At 37.2% G+C, this 23,864-nt stretch overlaps 1 protein-coding gene across 2 annotated transcripts; it reads left to right on the forward strand.

Annotated features, from left to right (window-relative positions):
• The first annotated feature begins 2,228 nt into the window (after window positions 1-2,228).
• Window positions 2,229-23,787, forward strand: LOC127988127 (ras-associating and dilute domain-containing protein-like). Of its 2 annotated transcripts, XM_052590731.1 has the most exons (16): window positions 2,233-2,340; window positions 2,417-2,746; window positions 3,956-4,521; window positions 9,600-9,877; window positions 10,288-10,965; window positions 12,806-12,843; window positions 13,001-13,158; window positions 15,822-15,937; window positions 16,630-16,894; window positions 18,102-18,274; window positions 18,817-18,967; window positions 19,066-19,256; window positions 19,487-19,904; window positions 21,173-21,312; window positions 22,315-22,454; window positions 22,602-23,787. In XM_052590731.1, exons 3-16 carry the CDS (start codon window positions 3,987-3,989, stop codon window positions 22,699-22,701), a joined length of 3,381 nt encoding a protein of 1,126 aa, XP_052446691.1. In that variant the 5' UTR covers window positions 2,233-2,340; window positions 2,417-2,746; window positions 3,956-3,986; the 3' UTR covers window positions 22,702-23,787. The 2 variants fall into 2 exon arrangements, with proteins under 2 accessions (XP_052446766.1, XP_052446691.1); XM_052590806.1 differs by lacking the exon at window positions 2,417-2,746 and having other exon boundaries at window positions 2,229-2,340.
• The last annotated feature ends 77 nt before the right edge of the window (window positions 23,788-23,864 follow it).

Here is a 23,864-nt window from a genome sequence, read left to right on the forward strand (position 1 = left end):
CTCCAGGAACTGAGTCTGACACCCTTGGTCCCATTTTTGCCTCCCCATCACTGTTAAAATGTAAAAAGTAATTTTTACTCTGAGTAAATTTTAAACAAGCTACTTTTTACTTTTACTTGAGTAGATTTTTAGACTGGTACTTTTACTTGTACTTAAGTAAAATTACATTCATGTAATGGTACTTTTACTTGAGTAGAATATTTTTGTACTCTTTCCACCTCTGCTTATAAGGCAGAAATGTACAGTAAAATTCAGTTAATGACGTAATCATTTGATGCAATGACGTTAACATTTGATGTAAATATCATTTCATATGCCTTCAACTAAATAATGTTGTTCGATCATTTCAAAGTTCAGTACAAATTAAATGTACAACATTATCAAACATCTGTATTATATCATTGTATACAATTTCTCATCCAGCAGTTCCACCACCCAGTCACCAGATGTCGCAATTGTTGTCTGGTTTTATTTCTTTGTTACAGCCTTGTGATCATTTTCTGTATTTTTAGTGCAGGCTTTGAAAGAATGGCAACGTTTTGACAAAATGCAGCATTTGAATAAATGATTATTCAGTCCATTCTACCCACAGCCTACAGATTAAAACACTAATGTTTCATGCAATGTCTTCAGTGAGCTAAAATGTGCTGGGATTTGAAGGAGTGCTTCATTCTGATCTGCTGAATGTCCCAGTAGAGGGACCCACTTTACACCCTCAGGAAACTACATATCTATTAGTTATTCCACTGGACTAAATTATTAATAGAGATCTGCCTTGTTCTTAAAAGACATTTTCAGCAAAGTGCCCAAATTACTTTAAATGGCTATCCCTTAAGAACATTTGCATAACATCCATTCTTTAACCATTGTATTTGTCAGTGTAAAACCGTTTTGACTTCTTACTTAGCCTACATTATTTTAACTGCAGTTTATATTAAACAAACAAGTATTTTATTATTTCAACTGCAGTTTATATTAAACAAACAATATATATATTTTTATTTATTCTTTTCAGAAAAAGCAAATAGATAACTATGAATCATAACAATCTGAATATAGCTCACTAGAACCAAACATGCTACGCATTTGCACACAGTGACACCAAATGGTACAGTGCTCCCAAATTTTGGAATGACTTTTCATCATCTGGTTTAGTATTTTTAGTGGTTGACCCTCTTTAGTGAAATAGCCCCTTTGTGTAAAGAAGTAAATTTTATAATAATATGCTTAAAAAAAAAACTAAATAAATTGTAGTTTGCATTCATATTAGCCTATGCAATTAATTGCACTTAAGAGTGCTGTTTTGACCCATTTACATCTTTACATGTAATTTCAGAATTCTGTTATCTCACAATTATTTTATTTTTTTAAGTATGGTAAAATGTACTTCCAAATGTATATACGGAAATATATACCATCATTAATGAAACTTGTATGTTATGTATTTAAATATATTTGTAATTATAGATTTGTAGAAGTTGCAGTTTTATTAGTATTAAATAATATTATAATATTAAATAAAACTAGCTTTAGTATGTTAGTGAACACATCAGAATAAGTGTACTTCTTTAAAACACACACACAAAATAAATATCATTAAAGCAATGATTTAAAAGGTAACACAAAAAATATAACATTATAATAAACTGCACTTTTTAAAGAGTACTTAAGTTTGTGCACTCTCTTCAATTATGTGGCCTTTTTTGTTTCAGTAATATTGTATGCAAGTAGATTTTTAAATATATAGCCTACTTTTAAGATTCGGAGTGCACTACAAGTGTAGCCTAGGCCTACATTATATACAATTAAGCGCACTTCTTTTTCACAAGGGCCCCTCAAGAGCATGTTGGTCACATCAACACAGAATTAATTTTGGCCAGTAGTAGGCTTGTATTTAAAACACGTTTATTTTAAAATAGTTAATAGTTGGCCGGTAGTCACAAAAGTGTTATTCTCGCGAATGAAAACGAGGCTTTGACGGGAAGATGCGCAGTACTTTCGTGTAGTGTGTTGTAGCTTACCTACTGTCGTATCTAAATTCACGACACGTTTTCCAGATTTTTCTTGATCGACATCAAAGTTGACAAACATTACGGCCGGTTCAACAAACTGCATGTTTGTCCCATACCGGTATGGTTTATACCTAAAAATCTATTACATTGCATTGATTGCAAGTGTCACAATACCCGAGAGCTTGAAGTTCTCGGTTCGGCTTTTTCCGTCTGCAGTCGGCTCAGGGAATGCAGACGCCGAAGCATGCAGACTATAGTGTAGAAGGGGGAAAGGGATAAACAGCTCCAACGACTGCCCAAGAATAGCGGCGAAACACAAAACCAGCAGGTAAATCATTCCGAACATACTAAAAACATATTTCTCTTTACGGATACATGTTTGACACCTCAGTATTACTGTACAGGTAGACATTGTCGCATTCCATGACAGTGACTGGGCGGACCTAAACTGTATCCCACCGGCCCGGAGAGCTAATTTAACACGAACAAGACGAAATGCTGGCAAATGTCAATAATAGGAGTCAAGCGAGCGGCTTGTGAAGGATCAGAGCTCTGAGACTGGCTGGCGGAGCCCCGTTAAGACGCACAAGCGGATTAGGACTCGCGAGCAGGTGCCTTTGTTGGCTCGCGCCGTTGCTAGTGGAGACCCGCAGTAGCCTGACGCGCTACTTCAAAATGTAATGCCTTCCAATGAGAGTTTCTTCCGCAAACGGCGAATAGAACGAGCTTGACAGGTAAGAAATAGTCTGCAACCTTGAGTTTGATGTTTTTCTATATTTTCAAGAACAAAAAATGAAACTTTTTTTTCGTAGTCTAACGTACGTCTTTTAAAAACTAACCGATCTTATGCACGCGCAGTTACATTAGCTACAGTAGGCTATAGTACACCATGTGGATGAATGTTAAATTATCCATTCACATTTAATGTCCTGTACCTTTAAGAATCATAAAACGGTTTGTTTAAATCATTGTGTGCATAACAGGAGAATGCAAAAAGGGAACACATTAATTCTTCAGATGTAGCCTGTGCAGTACCTGTGGACAGAGGATTATTTAAATAAGAGGCAGCATGTCAACGTGCAGTTTGTGAATAGGCTTCCCGAGCGTTAGGTGAAGTGTTTTCACGCACGAGCAGATGGTCTTCGCTCAGACTGCCGAGAAGTGAAGATTTTAGCTGATGCAGTCTCTCTCTCTCTCTCTCTCTCTCTCTCTCTCTCTCTGTCAGTGTGTGTGTGTGTGTGTGTGTGTGTGTTAGAAGGTGTTTCTCATGTCTGCAGCATTGGAGACACTCATATCTGCAGTCTATCTATCTATCTATCTATCTATCTATCTATCTATCTATCTATCTATCTATCTATCTATCCATCCATCCATCCATCCATCCATCCATCTGTCTGTCTCTAATAATCATGCAATGAGCTGTTTTACTTTTTCTAATGTAATGTAAATGCTATTGTTCTTTAGTGGATTATTGAATATTGTGAATGATTGTATTATAGCTGGCCAGAACTATTCCTCATAGTTTCCATCAAGCTGTATTTTCCATCATTATGCTTGGCAACATCCCTGTTTGCTTTACACAAAAATTCAGCCTTGCCCATCCTGTATATTTCTGTCTGTCTTTCTGACTCTTGCTGTGTGTATATTAAATTCATCTTTATCTCTGGTTGTACAGTACTGCCAGGTTCCCCTCACTGCAAGGTTATAGTGTTGAAATTACATGATACTGTACTTTATTGCAGTTTTCTTCATATATTAAAATAGGCTATTTTATATATTATTTTATATTTGAAATATATTAATATTTAATAAATAATATTATATACATAATTTCTGAGTATTTATATATTAAAATAAATATTTCTTATATATATTTTTAAATTAGGTTTAGAACTCAGTTCTTTGTGTCCAGTTGTTACAATTTGTTGTTTTCTCTGTTCTAGGAGTTTTTTAACCAATGCAAGTTCCGGCACCATGTTCTACGGTTCCTCATCTGCCAGCATGTCTCTGCCATCCAAGAACCGTCTGAAGCGTCAGAGTCGCACTTTTACACAGGTTCTCTATCGGACACTGAGTTATCGGGATCGTCGTTCTGTTACCGACCAACCTGAGCAGGTACGGGATGATCCAGCTGAGCTTTCCACCCAATCATCTGCACCAGGTGTGCTGAAGATATTTGGTGATGAAATCAGTGCTGGCGCTAACTACAAAAGCGTTCTTGCCACACCTCGTTCCAGTGCCCAAGAGCTGATCAAAGAGGCGCTGGATCGCTATTCTCTAAACAAGGTCTCAGCCTGTAGCTATGTGTTATGTGACGTGATTGGACGGTTTGAGGGCCCAGATCGACGGTGGCGGACTGAGTGCCTTCGAGCACTAGGGAACAACGAGAAACCCCTCCTCTTGCAGGAACTCTGGAAGCCAAAGGAGGGTTATTCACGCCGTTTTGAGCTCAGAAGAAGAGCCGAGGTTGAGGAACTGGCAGCAAAAGAGAAGGACACAGTCACTGCAGGTAATGCACAAATACATTCATTGAGAAACATGCTCAGCAGAGGACGTTCTTGATGTGTGATTGTATTTCCAAATTAAGTGAAACAGGGAAATCCAATATAGCAAGGGAAAAAAAGGAGTTAAAACACATTGTCCATTATGTAATTTTTTCCCCCTGTAATTTTTTTTTAGTATTAAACTTTCTAGAGACATCTGAATGAAAAACATTACAGTATATTACAATAGACAAATTGTCAGATTATTTTTTAATTTGTTTAATGTATATAAATGTAGATTTAAACAAAGAAATAGTGTTACTACACAGGCCGTACTGATTGCAAATACAAAAATAAGACGAGTAAAGAAAATGCGGTACTTATTAAAATAATCACCCTTTACTTAAATATATGAACACAGAAAACCGGTGTTAACAGGTTAATATATAACGTTTCCCATTCTATGACTAGTAAAATAATGTTAACTTTCTCTGATGAACACGGCTCTCCTCTGAGTTGCTGCGAGCGCTGCGTCTTCTCATACGACAGGTGTCAGCATTAACGCCCGTTTCACACATACTCCGTCTGCAGTGCGTATACGTTGCGTATTTTTTTACGCACCCATGTTAACGGACTCCAGCGTTCACACTGCACGCGGTTGCGATCCTTCAATGCGTTCCAGGAGCAGTGAGTCTGGAGCAGTGCAGCTATCGTTTATGTACCGAGTCTATTTTTGCTGTGCTGCACGCGCTGAATTAAAGTGATAGTGCATTGTTCGCGGTAAAAATGAACAAGGATTGACACGGAAATGCAGTCATTTCACAATAAATGTATACTAATTAAAGCCTACTGTGTTTCACACGCAACACATGGGTTTTGGCTAGATTTAAAACAAGAAAAAGAACAACTTTAGAGAAACAAGGCAACATTATAGCAAAGTTATTTAAGACCCATTGGATTGCGTGTAATAAAGATTTAAATACAAAAGGCACGAGAGTCGACTGTTCCTGTCAGGGGTGAGTTTTAATTTTAAATGTTTGTGATATCCTAACAAGAAAAATAGGCTAATTTTGTGTTAAAAAGTGTTGCAGCTTGTTTCAGCAACTTATCATAAAAACCTAGCAGTCAAATACATGAGTAATACGTTGTTTATATTTGAATTTAAATATGTATATGAAAGATTGTAACTGTACTGTGATGAAACAGTATCACAATGCTGAAAAAGCTTTTTGAATAGTTTTTTTTTTTTTTTTTTTTTTTTTTACATGATTTGATATCAAAGTAATGGACAAATGTTGTGTTTTGTGGCTTAAACAGCCGCAGATCAGTAGCGGACTGCAAACATGTCCTGTGTGAAAGCACAATGATTCCGTGCTGCTTCTGCACAACATACGTAACGCACTCAAACTGCATATGCACTGCAGATGGATTACCGTATTTTTCGGACTATAAGTCGCACCTGAGTGTAAGTCGCATCAGTCCAAAAATATGTCATGATGAGGAAAAAAACATATATAAGTCGCACTTGACTATAAGTCGCATTTATTTAGAACCAAGAGAAAACATTACCGTCCAATAGTTCAATATTATTGGATATTTTGCTGCACCCCATAATACTTTCCAGTTAATTACACACACCATGATTACATGTACAGTACAAGATGGTTCCAAGCATATTTAGCGTTTTTGCGCCAATTATGATCATAAATTAACTCAAAATGCCTGCATTTGTAGTAAAAACTGCCTACACAAATCCAAAAGAAAAAGAAAGAAAGAAAGGCATCTCTATAAATTACGCTAATGTTTTAAGATGCTCTTTAGTCACCATCATATTTTTAAATGACGTCAGTAGACGCTTCTTGCTTAGATTGGGGTTTGTTGGATTTGACACCTGAGTGTCATTCTAATAATTATTTTCAAGTATTAGGTTCCAAAGTTGTTGGAATGATGCAGTATAACCATAACTGTTGTGATCAGTATTAAGATATTTTTTTTAGCTCCCAGACAGATCACATTATTAAGATTTAAATAAAAATGAAGTAATACTTCATGTTTTGAATTAGAATAAGGTTTTATAACATTCGGTTGATTACATTAGCAAAACAGAAGCTTAAAATCTGCTTTCACGTCATTAAAAGTTGTGTTGAAAGTATCACTACTATCAACACCACAGCATAGATGCTATGATAACTGCCACTACATCTTAATAGTTTTTTGACATTCAGGGCACCTCAGGTTCACTAATGCTGACACACAGATGTCAGAGCAGGTGCCAGAGACAAATGCATGATTGGATTGAGGTCTCAGTTTCACTGTATTACTTGTTCTCTTTTATTGCAGACTAGTCATAACACTGCAACCCCCCCCCCCCTCTCTATTTCTTTCTATCTTTCTGTTTGTGCCTGGATGCTGTTGTACTAAATTACAAATTCAACAGGGTGGCCATTGAGCCAAAACACAGTTAAATCAATATTAGCAGGCACATTAATTTATCCTCAGGTTGAACTGCTTTTCTTCCTGGTTGAATGCATGTGTGTGTTGGTTTCTTGTAGTTGGACTTCAGCACAAATTTGTCCCCAGAAGTGTTCTAAATTTGACAAAACCTTACTTTGGATATGTCCTCAATTGGAATTTAATATTCTTATTATTATTAAGTGCATTATGGGAGTTGAAGTTTAACTATCTTCATTCACCACAGCCTGTTTCTCTGTTTTTACTGGTGATATAGGATTAGTTTTAAAAAGTGCCTATTTACTGCATAGACACTGAACTTTTATTAAAAACCCCTCTCTTCAAAAATGAATTAGCCCTTTAAGGCCTATGTATATGTGTATCTTCGTGGCTAAACTCTATACCTGGTTAGGTCTAATTCAAGTTTGTGTAACAAGAAGCTCAAGTTAATCTTGTTGGAAAAATCATCTGCTCAATTAATGCATCATAGAATCTTGGGAATCTTATTCAATTATCGTAAGATTGCTACTGTTTTATTCAGTGCATAATCTCTCAAGGGGTGCATGTTGGATATGGACATTTGTTGTAGTTGTTGTCTGCATTTTAATTAATGAAAATGTCACAGGCTTATTGGGGGATCTTAGTCCTTAAGCTTGTTTAAAGCGGTCTTCTTAAACTTGGCTTAGTGTCCTGCTGTTTCTTCCTGGGAAGAGACACTATTGGTCTTCACACTGGGACTATTCGCATAAATGATTGTGTCTAGTGATTTTCACAGTCAATCAAAAGGGCAGTAATGGCTAAGAAGGTGGAAGAATTTAGATCAAGGGTTTATGAAGGTCACAGATGCGTAAAGATGAAGAAGGGTTGGGGGATTACATTTGCAAGTCACCACCACCATCTGCACACACACACACACACACACATTACTCAGTAACAGATGCTACTGGGGGCTTCATGGATAGCGTTGAGGTATTTACCAACACATGCACGTTTTATAACAGGCTTGGATTAGCAGTTATGTCTGCATGAAGACCCATAAAAGAACCTTTTTTATTCTAGTGTGAAAAACATTTTGAAGAACATTTCTTTAAAGAAACTTTTTCCACAACGAAGAAGCTTTTGTGCACTGGTAGCGTTCCATGGTTGTTTAAAGGTTCTTCTCTGTATTATAAATGCCAACAAAGAACCTTTAATTTTAAGAGTATAGATGGTGTTAAATATGAGCAAAGAATCATCATCTATGTGGCTATGCATCACAAGAAAATATAGACGTGATGGCATAATTTGCTTACTTGAGTGAATGAATAGAATTATGTGTGTATATTCATGGTTTTGTTTCTTAATTATATTTGCTGTGGTGTTTGCCCATGCCCAGGGACCCACACAAACTCCCCTGTGTTATCTTCAACCTTGAGTAGAAGCGGGCATGGTAGATGCCATCGGAGCTCCCCCCGGGGCTGGCGTTTGATACAGCCCTGTACAACTATTGTAAAAGGTGGGGACTGTCCTCAGATATGGTGTCAACCACCAGCCTCACCCCCATATACAATACCATTACTTTGCAAACCCATTATTTACTGTATTGCTCCATGCACCAGTCAAGTGTTGACTTCCTATACCCAGCATTATACCACCATTTACTTCCCCTTTTACAATTATTAGTCATTATCCATCATTGCATGTCCCTATAAGGTAAGAGTATTAGCCTGACTTTATCACGCCTCTAATGTATGTATTTGATTGCATTGCTGCTCTCCTCTCCTTCTTGAATTCCCCTTGAATGCAGATGTGTACATTGATATATATACTTTTTTTTAAAGAAGAGGCTGAATTTATTTGATCAATAATGCAGTAAAAAACAATAATGTTGTGAAATGTTATTACAATTTGAAAGAACTGTTTGCTATTGGAATATATTTTTAAAATGCATTCCTGTGATGGAAAAGCTGATTTTTCCCAGCTATTAGTTCAGTCTTCATTTTCTAAATGCATAAATGTAATAAATACACAGAATTTAGTTGGGGACTAAAGAATGTAGTGTATTTTTTATTTATTTTTTTATTTGTCAAGGTCATATGAAAGATCAAGTTCATCCAAAAATATATACTTTTTTTCTGAATGCACTGTAAGTCACTTTGGATAATAGCATCTTCTAAATGTTATTTAATTTAACATTGAATGGCAAGCTCAGATATTACTAAAAATCACCAAAACTATCAGAAAAAAAGTCAATATGACTTAATGCACAATATTCCATGTCATGCAATAGCTTTGTTCAAAATGAGGTTGCTTTAGGTTACTGAAATGTTAATCTCTATTATGATTTGCATTTCACCTCCATATACCCTTCTTTTTGTGCATTGTTGTCCTCTGATGCTTCAACTATACTTGCATGTTTTATTTTTTGCTGTACTATCATGATTTAAGATCACTGGAACCTTATTAAGAGACAGCACAAATGAAGGTTAAATGTATTTTATGATATTTCCAGTTCTGTTTTTATATATACTGTATATACATGTATGTATATAACAATCAATTTTAAGTCATTTTTCTTTTGCTAAACTTGTCTGTTCAATTAAACACTTTAAGGTTAGAATGTGGCTGATGACAATAAGTCACAATTACCTAAGTGGATTTCTCTCCCCAACAGATATCAATGCTCAAGCGAGGAAGTTGCAAAGAAACCGTGCTAAAGGTACAATGACACTCCAGCACGGCTCCTCATTTTGCCGCAGCCTCAGTGAAACCAGCCTTAACTTGGATCTGCCTGGTGAGGAACCTAAACGGTACTACTCCACCCTCCCAGGGCCAATCAGAGCACGCTCCGCACGAGATGCAGAGACCCGTAAAGAACGTGATGGGGGAGGAGTTAAACATTCACTCTACCAATCACCACACTTGCTGCTCCTTCAAGGGTACAACCAACAGGTATAGGCAAAAATCAAAATAAATATACATTTTAATACATTTAAAATATACATTTTAAAATATAATAAAATAGAAAACAGTTATTTTATATTGTAATTCTGTTTTTACAATATTACAGCTTTTACTGTATTTTTGATCAAATAAATGCAGCCTCAGTGAGCATAAAGAGTAAAAAAGAAAAAGAAAAAGGCCCCATTACAAACTTTTGAGTGCATATATACTATGTCATATAATATATAAAACATCATAAAATAATAAATACATTGGTAAATTTTGATTTGATGTGTCAAGTAGGAATTCGTTTTTAAATTGTTTTTAATCTGATTATTTTAAGTTTTTTTCTGATATATTGTATTTCTAGTGTGTGTGTGTTTTTCAGTTTGTGTATTTGCTTTGCTTTTATTTGACAGGATTGTCTTGTTTACCTTTTGAATCGAGAGCAACACACAGTTGGTCAGGAAACAGCATCAGCACGGCCAAATATCTGCCTGTCGTCTCCGGATGTGCTTCCACTTCACTGCCGAATACGTCGTGCATCGCAACGGCGCTCTTCCTCAGACCAGCGGTTACTTTTGGAGCCTGTCGCCCATGGCAGTGTACTGGTTAACTTCACGCGTATTGAGCGGCCCACTCCACTACGTCATGGGGATTTGCTGTCCTTTGGTGCTCATTACATCTTCCTATACAAAGATCCACTAAGTGCGAAACCACTTCCTGCCCAAACTCTCACTCGACTCCGAGCGCTGGCACGAATATGCGATAGTGAGTCAGCTGGTGTGCCTGAGAAAGGAGAGGCATGTCGTATGTGTGGCGCCGCTTTACATGAACCAGTGGCATCTCGGCGCAGCTCTAAGGCACCAGTGCGAGGTGCACAGAAACGAAAGCTCCTGCTGGAATTTGAGTGGGCTCACGAGGATGCACTGGTGAACCGGGTGCTGACACTTATTGAGCCGAGTGGAGATGACCACAAGCTGACACCAGCGTATTTGCTTTGTCTATGCATCAAACACTCAGCTCATACATTTCCACCTGGCAGCTTTGGTAAACTATTGCTGAAAATTGCCAAGAGGATTCAGACAATAGCATGGGTTAGTACTCAGATCAACAGTTTAAATGTGTTTGTGTTATTTTTTTTCCACATTTAAATACTTCTGTTCCAATTTAATGTGCAGAGACAAATAAAAACAAGTTAATTTTAGGAATACTTCACTGAAAAGAAGGGATGCACAATATTTTGGTACCATATTGGATATTATCGGTTGGTATCGGATATTTATCATTCTGACATGACGCATTACATTTGCCATGCAGACAAAAATATATTTATTGTGGCCACAATTTAAAAAATCTGGTTCCTGTGTTTTAATTTAATTGTGGCCAAGAATTAAGAATTATTTCTCATGACTTATTCATTTTTTCTTCTTTGTTGTAGCAAATCATGTTACTAATTAGTAAATGTTGTATTGATTGGTTTCATTTAATTCAATATAGCCACAATTCTACATAGCCACAATTTACTAAAAGGAGGGAATGCAATATAGAACTATAAATATCTAATACCAATCGATAACAATAATTTAATTATCCAAAATTGTAGCAATATATTGTGCATCTTTATTGTGCACCATTTTTTTTCTATTCATCATCCCACTTAAAATGAATCTATACAAACTCTAGTAATTAAATTATTAAATTAAATAATACTGTTATTATTAATTTAATTTTTAACATTAGTATCCATTTAAATTTTACCTGATAAATCCCAGATGACCCACTGATTGATTTTCTGCTCTGAGTACTCAATGTTCCCGATATTTTTTTTCTTGTTGAGCAAAACTTTGTATTGGGTGGACATTTCGGTCGCCTGAGCATAAACAATCTTTATACCACACCTGAAAAGAGAAACACAAAAATATATAACTTTTAACTGTAATGTGTTATTTATATCTGATTAGACCATTGATGTAACTAAATGATGTACAGGTTTTCCCGATATATATATATATATATATATATATATATATATATATATATATATATATATATATATATATATTATTATTATTTTTTTTTTTTTTTACTCAAAAGTTTTGGGGTCAGCACTTTTTTTGTGATAGTAAAGACTTATTTTGTTAGAAAAGATTTTTATTTTTAATAAATGCTGTTCTTTTTAACTTTTTATTAAAAATCAAAGCAGCACAATAATATATATATATATATATTAAGCAGCACAACAGTTTCAACACTGATAATAAATCAGAATATTAGAATGATTTCTGAGGGATCATGTGACACTGAAGACAGGAGTATTGATGCTGAAAATTCTGCTTTGCTTCACCAGGAATACATTGTATTTTAAAGAAGCTATATTAAAATAAGAAACCAATGTTAGAAATTGCAATAGCCTAATAGTACGCAATATTAATTTTTTTTTCTTTCTATATTTTTTGATCAAATAAATACAGCCTTGAATCAAATGTGATCAAATGGCTTTCCCAACTCATTTTTGCGTGTGCGTGGCACATTATTTCTTTTGTGTGGCAGCGTGCGCACAGCTTAGAGGGAACATTGTCAGTACTGTCAGTCACCTCATGTATTCTTTTGTCTTTGTTGACAAATGCATTTTCCTTTGTTGATTTAAACGCCACATAATTATCTGAATCATGTAATCTGTGAATGTCCCTTTAATCTAGTCCCAATGAAACCATCCTGAAGCATTCAATGACTGTCTTTAAACTCATGAATTATTAAAATCCAGTTTTAGAAGGTCAACTGTCAGCCACAATATTATTAACCATTCAAAGAAAAGAGCAAGAAGGAAAAGTCTGAAAACTTATACCAAGAAACGATACCAAGGTATTATACCTCTCACATGAAGCTATTAAAAATCATATGACATTGATTGCCGTCCATGTCTGTGTCTCACAGGAGAAGACAAAGGAGTTGGCACAGAAGCAAGCTCAGCAGTGAGTATCATGTTCCATCTTATAATACTCACATGTGTGCACTTTGAATGTGTGGCACTTTAAAGTCATGTGGTGCTGAAGGTCAGGCGGTCACTAATTCTGAAGCCATTGCCACTGAATCAAACCAGTGAATGTGTGTTTTTGTGTGGTTTTACAGTCAAGATCCTGCCTCGCTCTCTCTGCTCAACATCTCAGACCTAGTACCTGATCTCCAGTTCATTTTCTTCTGGATGTCCAATGCCATCGAAATACTGTATTTCATTCAGCAGAAGTCTCCTGCGTACATGCAGACGATTGAGCTCATGGATGATAAAGGTATGAAACACCCTCGCACTTGTAAAGAACAGATTGAAAACTGGGTCTATAGGGCCCAACAGGACTGGACTGGGACAATAAATCGGCCTGGCATTTTTTGGTCTATGTGGCTCACCACTACTTCGAGATATATATATACACCAGTTTTTGAACAATAAGTTTTTTATGTTTTTTGAAGAATACTCTTCTGCTCACCAAACCTGCATTTATTTGATACAAAATACAGCAAAATCAGTATTATTGTGAAATATTTTTACTATTCAATATAATTTTCAATTTGAATATATTTTAAAATGTAATTTATTCCTGTGATTTCAAAGCTGAGTTTTTAGAAACATTAATCCTGTCTCATGATCCTTCAGAAATCATTCAAATATTCTGATTTGCTGCTAAAAAAATTTATTATTATTATTATTATTATTATTATTATTATTATTCTTATTATTATTATTATTATTATTATGTTGAAAATAGCGGAGTATAATTTTTTCAGGTTTCTTTGATGGATAGAAAGTTCACAAGAACAGCATTTTTCTGAAAAAGTGTTCCTGTGGCTCCGTGGTAGAGCTTTGTGTTAGCAGCACAAAAGGTCATGGGATCGATTCTCAGGGAACACACACATACCGGTAAAAAATATATAGCCTGAATGCACTTTAAGTGGCTTTGGATAAAAGCATCAGATAAATGTGAAAAATAATGTCTTTATCATAACTTTTGATCGGTTTATTAATTAATTAGGATTAATTTCTATAATTTCCCCCAAAAAATAATAAATTAATTATACTGACTCCAAGCTTTTTAATGGTATATGTATAATGTTACCAAAGCTTTTTATTTCAGATAAATGCTGATCTTTGGATCTTTGTATTGGATCTTTCTTACTGTTTAAAATTTTTTGACGGGTAGTGTTTGTAAGTAGCCTATGTATCACTCTCAGATCACATATTGTATTGGATAAGTATAAAACGTCATGCCCGACAATATTGTGTCTTTTTTATTTAAATCTAGCTTTATTTGCATTGACCCATGGAAACCTCTATGAACACACTTGACTTGGCCAAAAAATCACGGAGGACAAATTTATGTTTTATTTAAAAGTGTTCTACACTCATGGCGCGTGCACACAGGTGCACATAGATGCCATCAAGCACTTTACTGATTCAGCTACTCTCTTCTCCTCCTTCCTGGCTCTTTGGCCCGCTTCACTTACCAAAGAGCAAGCCTGTTTATGATGAAGCTGCTGTGAGTTTGGGGTGATGCGATCTTTATAAAGACGGAGCAAAATGCTTCATCGCATCGCTATAGCGCATTGTAATTGGATGTTTACTGTGGGGCGGGGCCGAGAGGCGTGGGAACGAGGAGTGAGGCCAGGTGTAGTGATTGGAGATGAGCTACACCTGAGCCCCACCGCTAGTATCGAGTCCCACGTAGGAGATGGAAGGATATAAAACTGGAGTGACGACCGTGAAGGACGAGAGAGGACCAGGCCTGGGACATTATTTTATGTGTTTGGCTTTGATTTGTGCGCACCAGTCGTCCGTGAGGGGCTGGTGCGCCGTTTTGTATTTATTTTGAATATTAAAATTATGATTTGATTGTGCGCTGGTTCCCGCCTCCTTCTTCCCGATGAATATGGAGATTTGTGAATCGTTACAGTGGTGCCGAAACCCGGGAGAAGGAGGGACGCGCTGCTGAAGATCCCTCGCCGCTGTGGTGAATCCGCGGTGCCCTCGAGCTGGCGAGGTATGTGCCGCCATGGACGCTCGAGGCGGTGGGCTGGAGCGAGTTGCCGGGGACGGGCGAGCTCGCTGCCGACCGCCCACGACAAGGAGGGGCGGCTGCCGTCCGTGAGGGAGCGGAGGAGTCGGCGCCGTTCGCCAGGGGGCCGGAGCCTGCCGCCTCCGTGATGGAATCCGGAGGGGCAGGGAACGGGGGACTCCTGCCGCTGCCCAAAATCGGAGGAGCCGTCGCCGTCCACCGGGCGGCGGAGGAGTGTCGTGCCGTCCGCCGAGGGCCGTCCAGTGCCACCGCCGGGCACCGCGGAGGAGATCACCCAGCCGGTGGAGGGCCGAGCAGCAGTGCGTCTGGGAACCGGATTTTTTTTTTCCTCTCTCCCCTCTCTCGTCCCTGTCGCTCCTCCTTCCATCTCCTTTTCTTTTGCCTCGTCTGTCCTACCCCCAGGTTCCCGCAGGTCCCCGTGAGCGGTCTCCCCCGGAGGGAAGGGGGGGGGGGAGTAGAGCGCAGTCTCGGGAGTACCCCCCGGCCTGCGAGGGGCGATGGGGGTATGTGGGGCGGGGCCGAGAGGCGTGGGAACAAGGAGTGAGGCCGGGTGTAGTGATTGAAGATGAGCTACACCCGGCCTCACTCCTTGTTCCCACGCCTCTCGGCCCCGCCCCACATTTACATTGTCAATACAGGAGACAAACCAGTGGGCCACTGGCTGCTCACTGTCTGTGTGTGATGGTCTCTGGCAAAACAAAAAACTATTCTGTCGGCCCCTTAGGTGCATCGGCCGATCGCTAAAATGCCGGTATGTCCGATTACCAATCCAGCCCTCGGGCCCAATACTGACAAAGAAAAAAAAGAAAGGATTAGACTGTATAAAAGACATGAGATATTGAATTTCTTCTAATTATGTATATTTCTTCTGTTTCTTATTGCAGTGGGATCTAAAGAATCTCTCCTTTCAGCAACAATATCAGCAAATGAAGAAGCTATGACCATACTAGAGGAACTGATCATGTACACCTTTCAGCAGTGTGTTTACTACATCACTAAGGTAAAGAGTAGTGTTATGTTATATGTGTGGAGCCACCATTGTAAGATGTTACCAGGACTGCTGGTAATCAATTATTTAATGTGTGTGTGTGTGTGGCTGCTGGTTTGCTTGCATATCATTTAGTTCTTCTTCTCCTCCACCTCCTGTCCTCATGCTCTTCTCTGTTTACATTTTTTGTTTTATAGATTTTTTGTTTTTTAATTTATTCACTTTAATTGAATTATCATCTTAGCAAGTTAATTATTTACTTAATTATATTGGAGTTAATTTCCAAGATGAACTGCAGTTTATTAAATATTATTATATCAATATATATTTTTTTGTTTTATTCACTGCTCAAAAGTTTGGGGTCAATAAGATTATTATTATTATTATTATTATTGTTGTTGTTGTTGTTGTTGAAACAAAGAAACCAATGCTTAATTATTTAGCAAGAATGCATTAAATTGGTCATAAGTGACAGTAAAGTCATTTATAATATTACAAAATATTTATATTTGTTGTTATATGTTGTTCTTTTAAGCTTTCTATTCATCAAAGAATCCTGGAGAAAAAAAAAGTTAATGTTTTTTTTTTTTAAAGAATTTATCACACTTTATTAAATATATTAAATTGACAGCCCTAAAAATAATGTCTGTCTCTAGGTGACTGGTTATTCAAGTCATAACAAATGTCTGTTCTTTATATTTCAGTCTTTGTACATTGTGTTGCCTGGCCTGTTGGACTGTAACCCATTTGGGATGGAGCCTTCATCAGAGCAGTGCCGGAGGGCAGTTGGAGTGTGTGTGTGTGCCGTGTGTGTGATGCCAGAGGCAGTCCGCAGGGTGGTGAGTGTGTTTCAGACTACATCAGACCTGCTGCAACAGTACCAGGTTCATTCAGAGATTCAGAGTCAAATGTTCGCCTACCTCTTCTTCTTCACCAACGTCTCACTCTTCAATCAACTCATCGATAAAGGTTTGGACTTTAAACACATCCACCATGTAGTTTTTGTTTTATTTGATCGTTTTTGTACATTTTTTTTTTGTGCTTGTACCGAATCCTTCACCAAAGCGCAATGGATTGTGGGCAACATTAGCCATAAGAGCGTGCACTGATCCAGACTTCAAAAATTTACCTGAAAGAGTAGACCATCAGGGGACTTCTGGCATACTCTTTTCAACAGAACATGCTTTGGGAGTTGGGACACACTTATTTTTATCTCACATACTATTTAGGATGGATAGTATGAACATTGGGATATAGAATTTATGTCAGAATGGAGACTGATGAATTGGAGCAAAGTATTTATTCTGCCCTCTAGTGTTTAAGACACAACAACCGCTGAGCCAATACACTTTCCTCATTAGTTCTTAGGGAATAAAATTTTCTTTCTTTCATTCCAGATTGTCTTTTTTTCTTGGTACCTGACAAAACATATTTGATCAGTTTACTGTATACATAGTAAACATAATAAATTCTTAATAAACCCCACACATTTTAACAGTAGTATAATGCTTAAATTTTATATATTTCAAGAATATATTTACATTTTAAATAATTTTGTTTCAGTCAGTGTTACATGTTGCAAAACCATCACCAGTTTCCTTTTTTAAAGGGCAGTAAGACACATGCCATTTTTGTGTGTTCACATTATTCATGGTCAGGTGAAGATTATTTCTTCAGACACTCATAATCCTCTTTATGTCATAACAGATCCGAGCTTGTCTTACACACAAACACCCACTTACACTCACACTATGTGACATGTTATACTGTAGTACACTTATCATGCTGAACTAATATTTACCTACCAGTATGTCATGATTCTGAAAGTCATAGCCTAGTGGTTAGAGAGTTTGACTCCTAACCCTAAGGTTGTGGGTTTGAGTCTTGGGCGGCAATACCATGAGTGAGGTGCCCTTGAGCAAGGCACTGAACCCCCAACTGCTCCCCGGGCGCCAGAGCATAAATGGCTGCCCACTGCTCCGGGTGTGTGTTCACAGTGTGTGTGTGTTCACTGCTCTGTGTGTGTGTGCGCTTTGGATGGGTTAAATGCAGAGCACGAATTCTGAGTATGGGTCACCATACTTGTCAAATATCATGTCACTTTCAAAAGTGTTTGTTTAGTATACTCATATGTATCCTTTGCTTAACAAATTAACATGTAATTGTGTGTTTGTAGGCCCTGCACGTGGCTGGTTTCAGCGTTCTCGGGTCCTGCAGATCCAGGCTAGTGTGAAACTGCTGCTGGACTGGGCTAAAGGAGCAGGTCACAATCATCTCGCCCAGAAATTCTTTGCCAAGTTCTGTAGCGCTATAAGCATCCTGGCTACACCCCCTCAACAGCTTTCACAGGTAACGCAGTGAAGCTCGGTGTGTTGGGCTGTTCTTTACTAGGTTTTGTGTTCTGTACACATTGATTATTTGTGTTTTTGCATATGCCAATTATTATGATACTTTACAAAGGCAAAATGAAAATATTAAACAGAAAATAGCATTTCACTGTATTTTATTAATTGTATTTTTCATAGGAGAGAAATGTATATCTGTTTCATTAAAGTATAGGAAATCTGGTTCTTTCAGATCATTTTCAATCTGTCCGTGTCATTGTTTAGTAAAAAAAATTGGTTTATTTGAGTTATTAGTTCATGCATATTATAAATATTGTTGTATTTATTAATATATTTCATTGCCGTTAGCTAAAATCATTTAAAGCTAAGTTTATTTAGATATATCAATTTTGTTTCTAAGTGGTTCTTAATATTATTAAAATGTTCTTCACACTGGTTTGCGCTAAAAGGTTATTTAAAAAACCAAAACTGGTTCTTCTATGGCATTGCTGTGAGAATTCCAATTTGGAACCTTGATTTTTATTTTGTGTGTGTGTTTGTTGGTAGATGAGTTGGAAGGCTTTGTGTGCAGAGCACCCGTCTCTGAAGCCTGTCCAGCTCCATAGAATCCTCACACAGTACCAGCTCATGGCTGAGCTCGGTCCTGTACCAATCTGGCAACCCAGCAGTGACGATGAGGCATATATCTACAGAACAGGTAGACACATAAAAGGCATATAAATGAGTACTTTCCATTTTCTTTCCAGAGGCATTGCACTTTCTAGTGTACATTATGCATATGCATCTGTTCAATAGTTGATCTACTAGAGAGTTTTGAGAACCACCCTCCTATTGTGCTGCCGAGTGCTGGATTCAAGGTGGACCTGGAGAGTGACAGTGTAGAGGACAGTATATACCGCCAACTACTTTACGTTCGTCACTTCCTTTGGGGTCTTCGTACCAAAACCCATCCTTCTAATGGCTGTGCAGACCGTCAGGATGCCCAGGTGACACATGATCCTTTAGGAATCATTCCAGGACGCTGCTGCTGTTATGCTTCTTTGTATTTTTCTGGTATTAATCAGCATCTGGCTTTTGCAAGTCATTCTTAATAACTGTGAACTAATTGAAGGACTGTAGATTAGAACTTTAAGATTTAAATTCTAGACGTGAGAGTAATTCTTAATCCGATTACAGTATTAATAAATGATGATAACATGGTGATTCTGTTCTCCAGCGTGAGACACCTCAGCCTCACTCCAGTCCACATCCAGCAGCTCCTTTGCGTGGGGAGGGTGAGGGTGAGGTGAGGGGCTCCTCAGTGGGTCTTGGAGGAAGAGGAGAAGGAGCGGGAGCTGAGGAACGACCGCGAGACAAGCCTCCACACAGCATTCATTACAGAAATGGGACCAGCATCCGTTACGCCAACCAAACCCAAGGGACAGACTCTTCCTGTGTACTGACTCCAACTAATACGCCCCTCTGTCCGGAGCACACGTATATACACTCCAACACACAGTCCAATCATGCCCACTACCCTGAGCATGCTTCACAAGAGCACACACATACACCCTCTCACACAAAGTCCAATGGTTGCATGCGTTCTACTCCAGAGCACAAGAAAATCAATGGCTTCATCAGCAATGGCATTGAAGGCAAGTCAAAAACGCCTTTTGGGTCGTGGATGTGTGTGTTCTTTCTGCTAGATATTGTCTTTTGGGTCATTCCTGTCATTCAGTATTTAAGATTAAATAAAAATGTATGTTTTTCTTTAAAGGAATAATTTAGCCCCAAAATTTTCATTTGCTGTAAATTTACTCTCAGGCCATCCAGGATCTAGATGAGGTTGTTTCTTCATTGGAAACGATTTGGAGAAGTTGACATCATTACATTACATTAGATTCTCACCAATAGATCCTGTGCAGTGAATGGGTGCCGTCAGAATAATAATCCACATAATCAAGTAACACCAATCTGATAGAACTTTACTGATTTAACTGGATTATTTAAAAAAATGTTTCCATCATCAAACAATAGAGCCTACAACAGGATGGCAATAAAGACCATTTTTAATAAAATTTTGAAAAATATTTTGAATAAGCATATACTTTACTTTTTTTTTAAATCAAACTGAATGTAATTTTTTGGAGTAAGTAAAACAATACAAGACAAAACAACAACAACAAAAAACACATAATTCATTAAATCCATCATTAATACATTATAATAATACTAATAATTCAGACAGGAACCACTTTGGCAAGTTTACTTGAGTTTATTGAACACAATTTAATAAACTCATGCTTATAATGGGGAGGGAGGGAGGGTTGCGAGCCGTTGAGCATACTTACCGAGCAGTGGTGCCACGTATATATAGAAGTGCTGTTTTTCTCACAAAAAACTTTCATTTCCTGGAGCATATTATTAAGGAGCTGTATTTTCTTGAAGGCATATTACAAAAGACTAACATGATAGAAAGGAGAGGACAATTGAGTTTAAATAAAAATAAATTCATTTCCAAAAGAAAATAGTTTTTATCAAATTTGGTCATAATGAAGATATGAATATGTACTGTGTAATAGGAATGACTCTGTTAATGTCTGCACATGTTAGTTCTGATTATTCAGTAACAGACATGTAATCGTGTCTGATTTGTGTACATCTCTTTAATTTCACTTGAATGAGTTTATGTGTGAATGCATGTGTTTATTTCTCATAAACACAGATTTCTATGTGTACAAGTCTGTCCGTTTTCCGTGTGTTTATTTTCTGCATCATTTAATAACTTTGCTTGCATGTGCAGCAGATGCATTCGCACATTGTGAACATATTGATTTTGTTTATTGGCCTGACTTCGGAGTCTGTGTGTGCATCAAATGAGCACTGAGTCCTGTGTGTGTTTGTTTGTGTTGCCCCACTCCAGGCCCTTTGAGTGGTTGTGGTTTTCCTTTCCCTGTCCCTGTCTCTCATCTGGCCCCAAACTCTGATGATATCTGTTCCGTCTTTATAGTGGACCTGGATAAAGGACCTTACGGCCTGGGAATGGGACTTATCGATGGACTTGTGAGTCTACGCAGTATTGGTCTGCTGACATTTAACACTGGTGGTCAATGTTCTATGCCTGTAACCCTAACACTATAGATTTGTTCCAAAACCAAGACAGCATGTTGATAATACACACCATATACTGTAGGATCATTGGAAAAATGTTCCTCTGCCTACATTTTTGTAAATTTCTGAAAAAACGTACACTTAATACAATACACTGCAGTTTCCAGATTAAATAAAAACTAGTTTTAATAAAACACCATCAAATTGTATTGCTTTTCACACAAATCATGATTACAATGGCAGCTTCTTGATTAATAATGCCATTTTTATGCATGGTTCCCTTTTCAATACTATGTAATGATCTCAAAACACATTTATCATCCTGCATGAGTTGTAAACTAATTAAAACTATTATTTTGACAGCTGCATCGTAACTAGCATATATAACTAGCTCCATAAATATGTTTTTTTTTCTGATATGGTAAACTTGCTAAGTAGCTCACCAGACATAAAGAAGGTGTTCACAAACGTCACCAGCAAAATGATGCCGCTTTATAGCCTGATTTAGGCCAAATTAAATGCAGTATTACATCCTCCATGGTAATCCCAGAATGTTTTGCAACAGGCTAATTTAAAATCATCCAATACAACTGACACATTAAGAGAAACTGTTATATTCATAGACAGCAAGGCAGCTTAGGTTTTGGAACAGAACTTGTATTTTCAGCCTTTAATATTATCATTATAAAACAGCAAAAATAAAATACTTTTGAATTCTGTGCTGAACAGTTTCTATTTTCCTGATAGATTCTGATTATGTGTTAGATCATTTGCTTGCATGCAAGCTAAAAGTAGTGAAGAAAATAAATAAATAACTCAAAGTTCTGATTTATATCGTGAGATGTAAAAAATACTAGCTTGATGAAACTTTCTTTCACCGTGATTCATAATTTTCTGTTTTAAAAGAAAAAGGCAACAAACAGTTCCCTGTATTCTCATTCTCGCAACATATAGCACACCCCTCTGAACTCTCCTGGAATCTACATCAGGACACTGATTCCAGATGGACCAGCTGCTGCAGATGGGAGACTTTGCATTGGTGACAGAATCCTGGCAGTGAATGGGACCAGTCTCATTGGAGCAGACTACCAGAGGTCACTGCTCTATATACATCATCGGCTAGCAGTTAATGTTTGCAATCAAAGTTTTAACTTAACATTTTCCCCAGACATGATCCTTTCCAATATAAATGTGTTCCTTTAACCCTGACTTTTGAATCCCACTTTGTCTGTCTCTCACAGTGCTGTGGATTTGATTCGTCTGGGTGGAGGACGGCTCCGGTTTCTTGTCGCCAAATCAGATCTTGAAGTATCAGAGAAGATCAGTGCCTCTTCCTGCTGAGAGAGAAGCTGCAAATGTGACCCTCTACCTAGACGAAATATGAGGAGGACAGCGATTCCTCTTTTTCAAGACAGGAGAACAAGCACACTATAAGATCTCTCAGTGACTACAGCCCTCTTTCTCAGCCCTGTACAATACTGCACTCTTTCTCATTCACAATGACATTTTGACATCTCTGTCTTAGTTTACCTCTTAGCCAGACTGGTTTTGTTTCTTCAATGTCAAGGAATACTGAAGGAGAAGGTATTTGTGCACATAATCTGGCTGATACTGTAAAAACGATATTCACAATATAGCAAAATCCACTTTTGCCTCATTTCATGTCTGCTATATTGTGAATATCGTTTTTACAGTATTTGTGCACATAATCTGGCTGATACTGTAAAAACGATATTCACAATATAGCAGACATGAAATGGGGCAAAAGTGGATTTTAAGATGGCTAGCTTGCTCTCAAATAGAAATCAAACAATCTAGATAAACAATTAAACAATTAAATAAATAAAAATCTTCAATGGCTTCGCTAAACGGCACAAATGCGTCTTTTAACAAATAACCTTCATGGATGATAAAAAAATAAAATAAAATTGACATGAATCTCTTCTGAAATTTCTATTATTATTATTATTATTATTATTATCATTGATAAAACTTGACTGAAATACTTGATTGTTTCCAAACTGAAAATTACATATGCTGAACAACTGCACTTCAAGAGCCTCATTTCATGGTTCAACCGTGTAAGTATCTTAAAATTTTCAGTTTCTTATGTTAGCAGTACTCAAAGTGGTAACGACTTTAAGTTCATTTACCAACAAGCTGCATATATATAAGCTTATTTCAAAATGATGAAGTGTTAATATACCACATATAATTCATTATATAAACTGTTTTGTTTGTATTTGAGAGGACATACATCTGCACAAGTTTTTGAATACAAAAAAGTGTTTATTTTTTCCATTATTTCATGTTTGTATTAAATATGTATTGCAATATTTCATAAAGGCATTTTTTTCTCAGTTGAACTTGTATTTGGAATATTTATATACTATACATTGCAATTAAATCGAACGCTGAGAATTCTAACTACACTTGCGTATCTTAGTGTTAGTATTTTAAAGAGTTGACTTCAACGGTGTCCAGGAGATGGCGCCAAAACACTG

Source organism: Carassius gibelio, chromosome A1 (assembly GCF_023724105.1).
Source record: "Carassius gibelio isolate Cgi1373 ecotype wild population from Czech Republic chromosome A1, carGib1.2-hapl.c, whole genome shotgun sequence".
NCBI lineage: Eukaryota > Metazoa > Chordata > Actinopteri > Cypriniformes > Cyprinidae > Carassius > Carassius gibelio.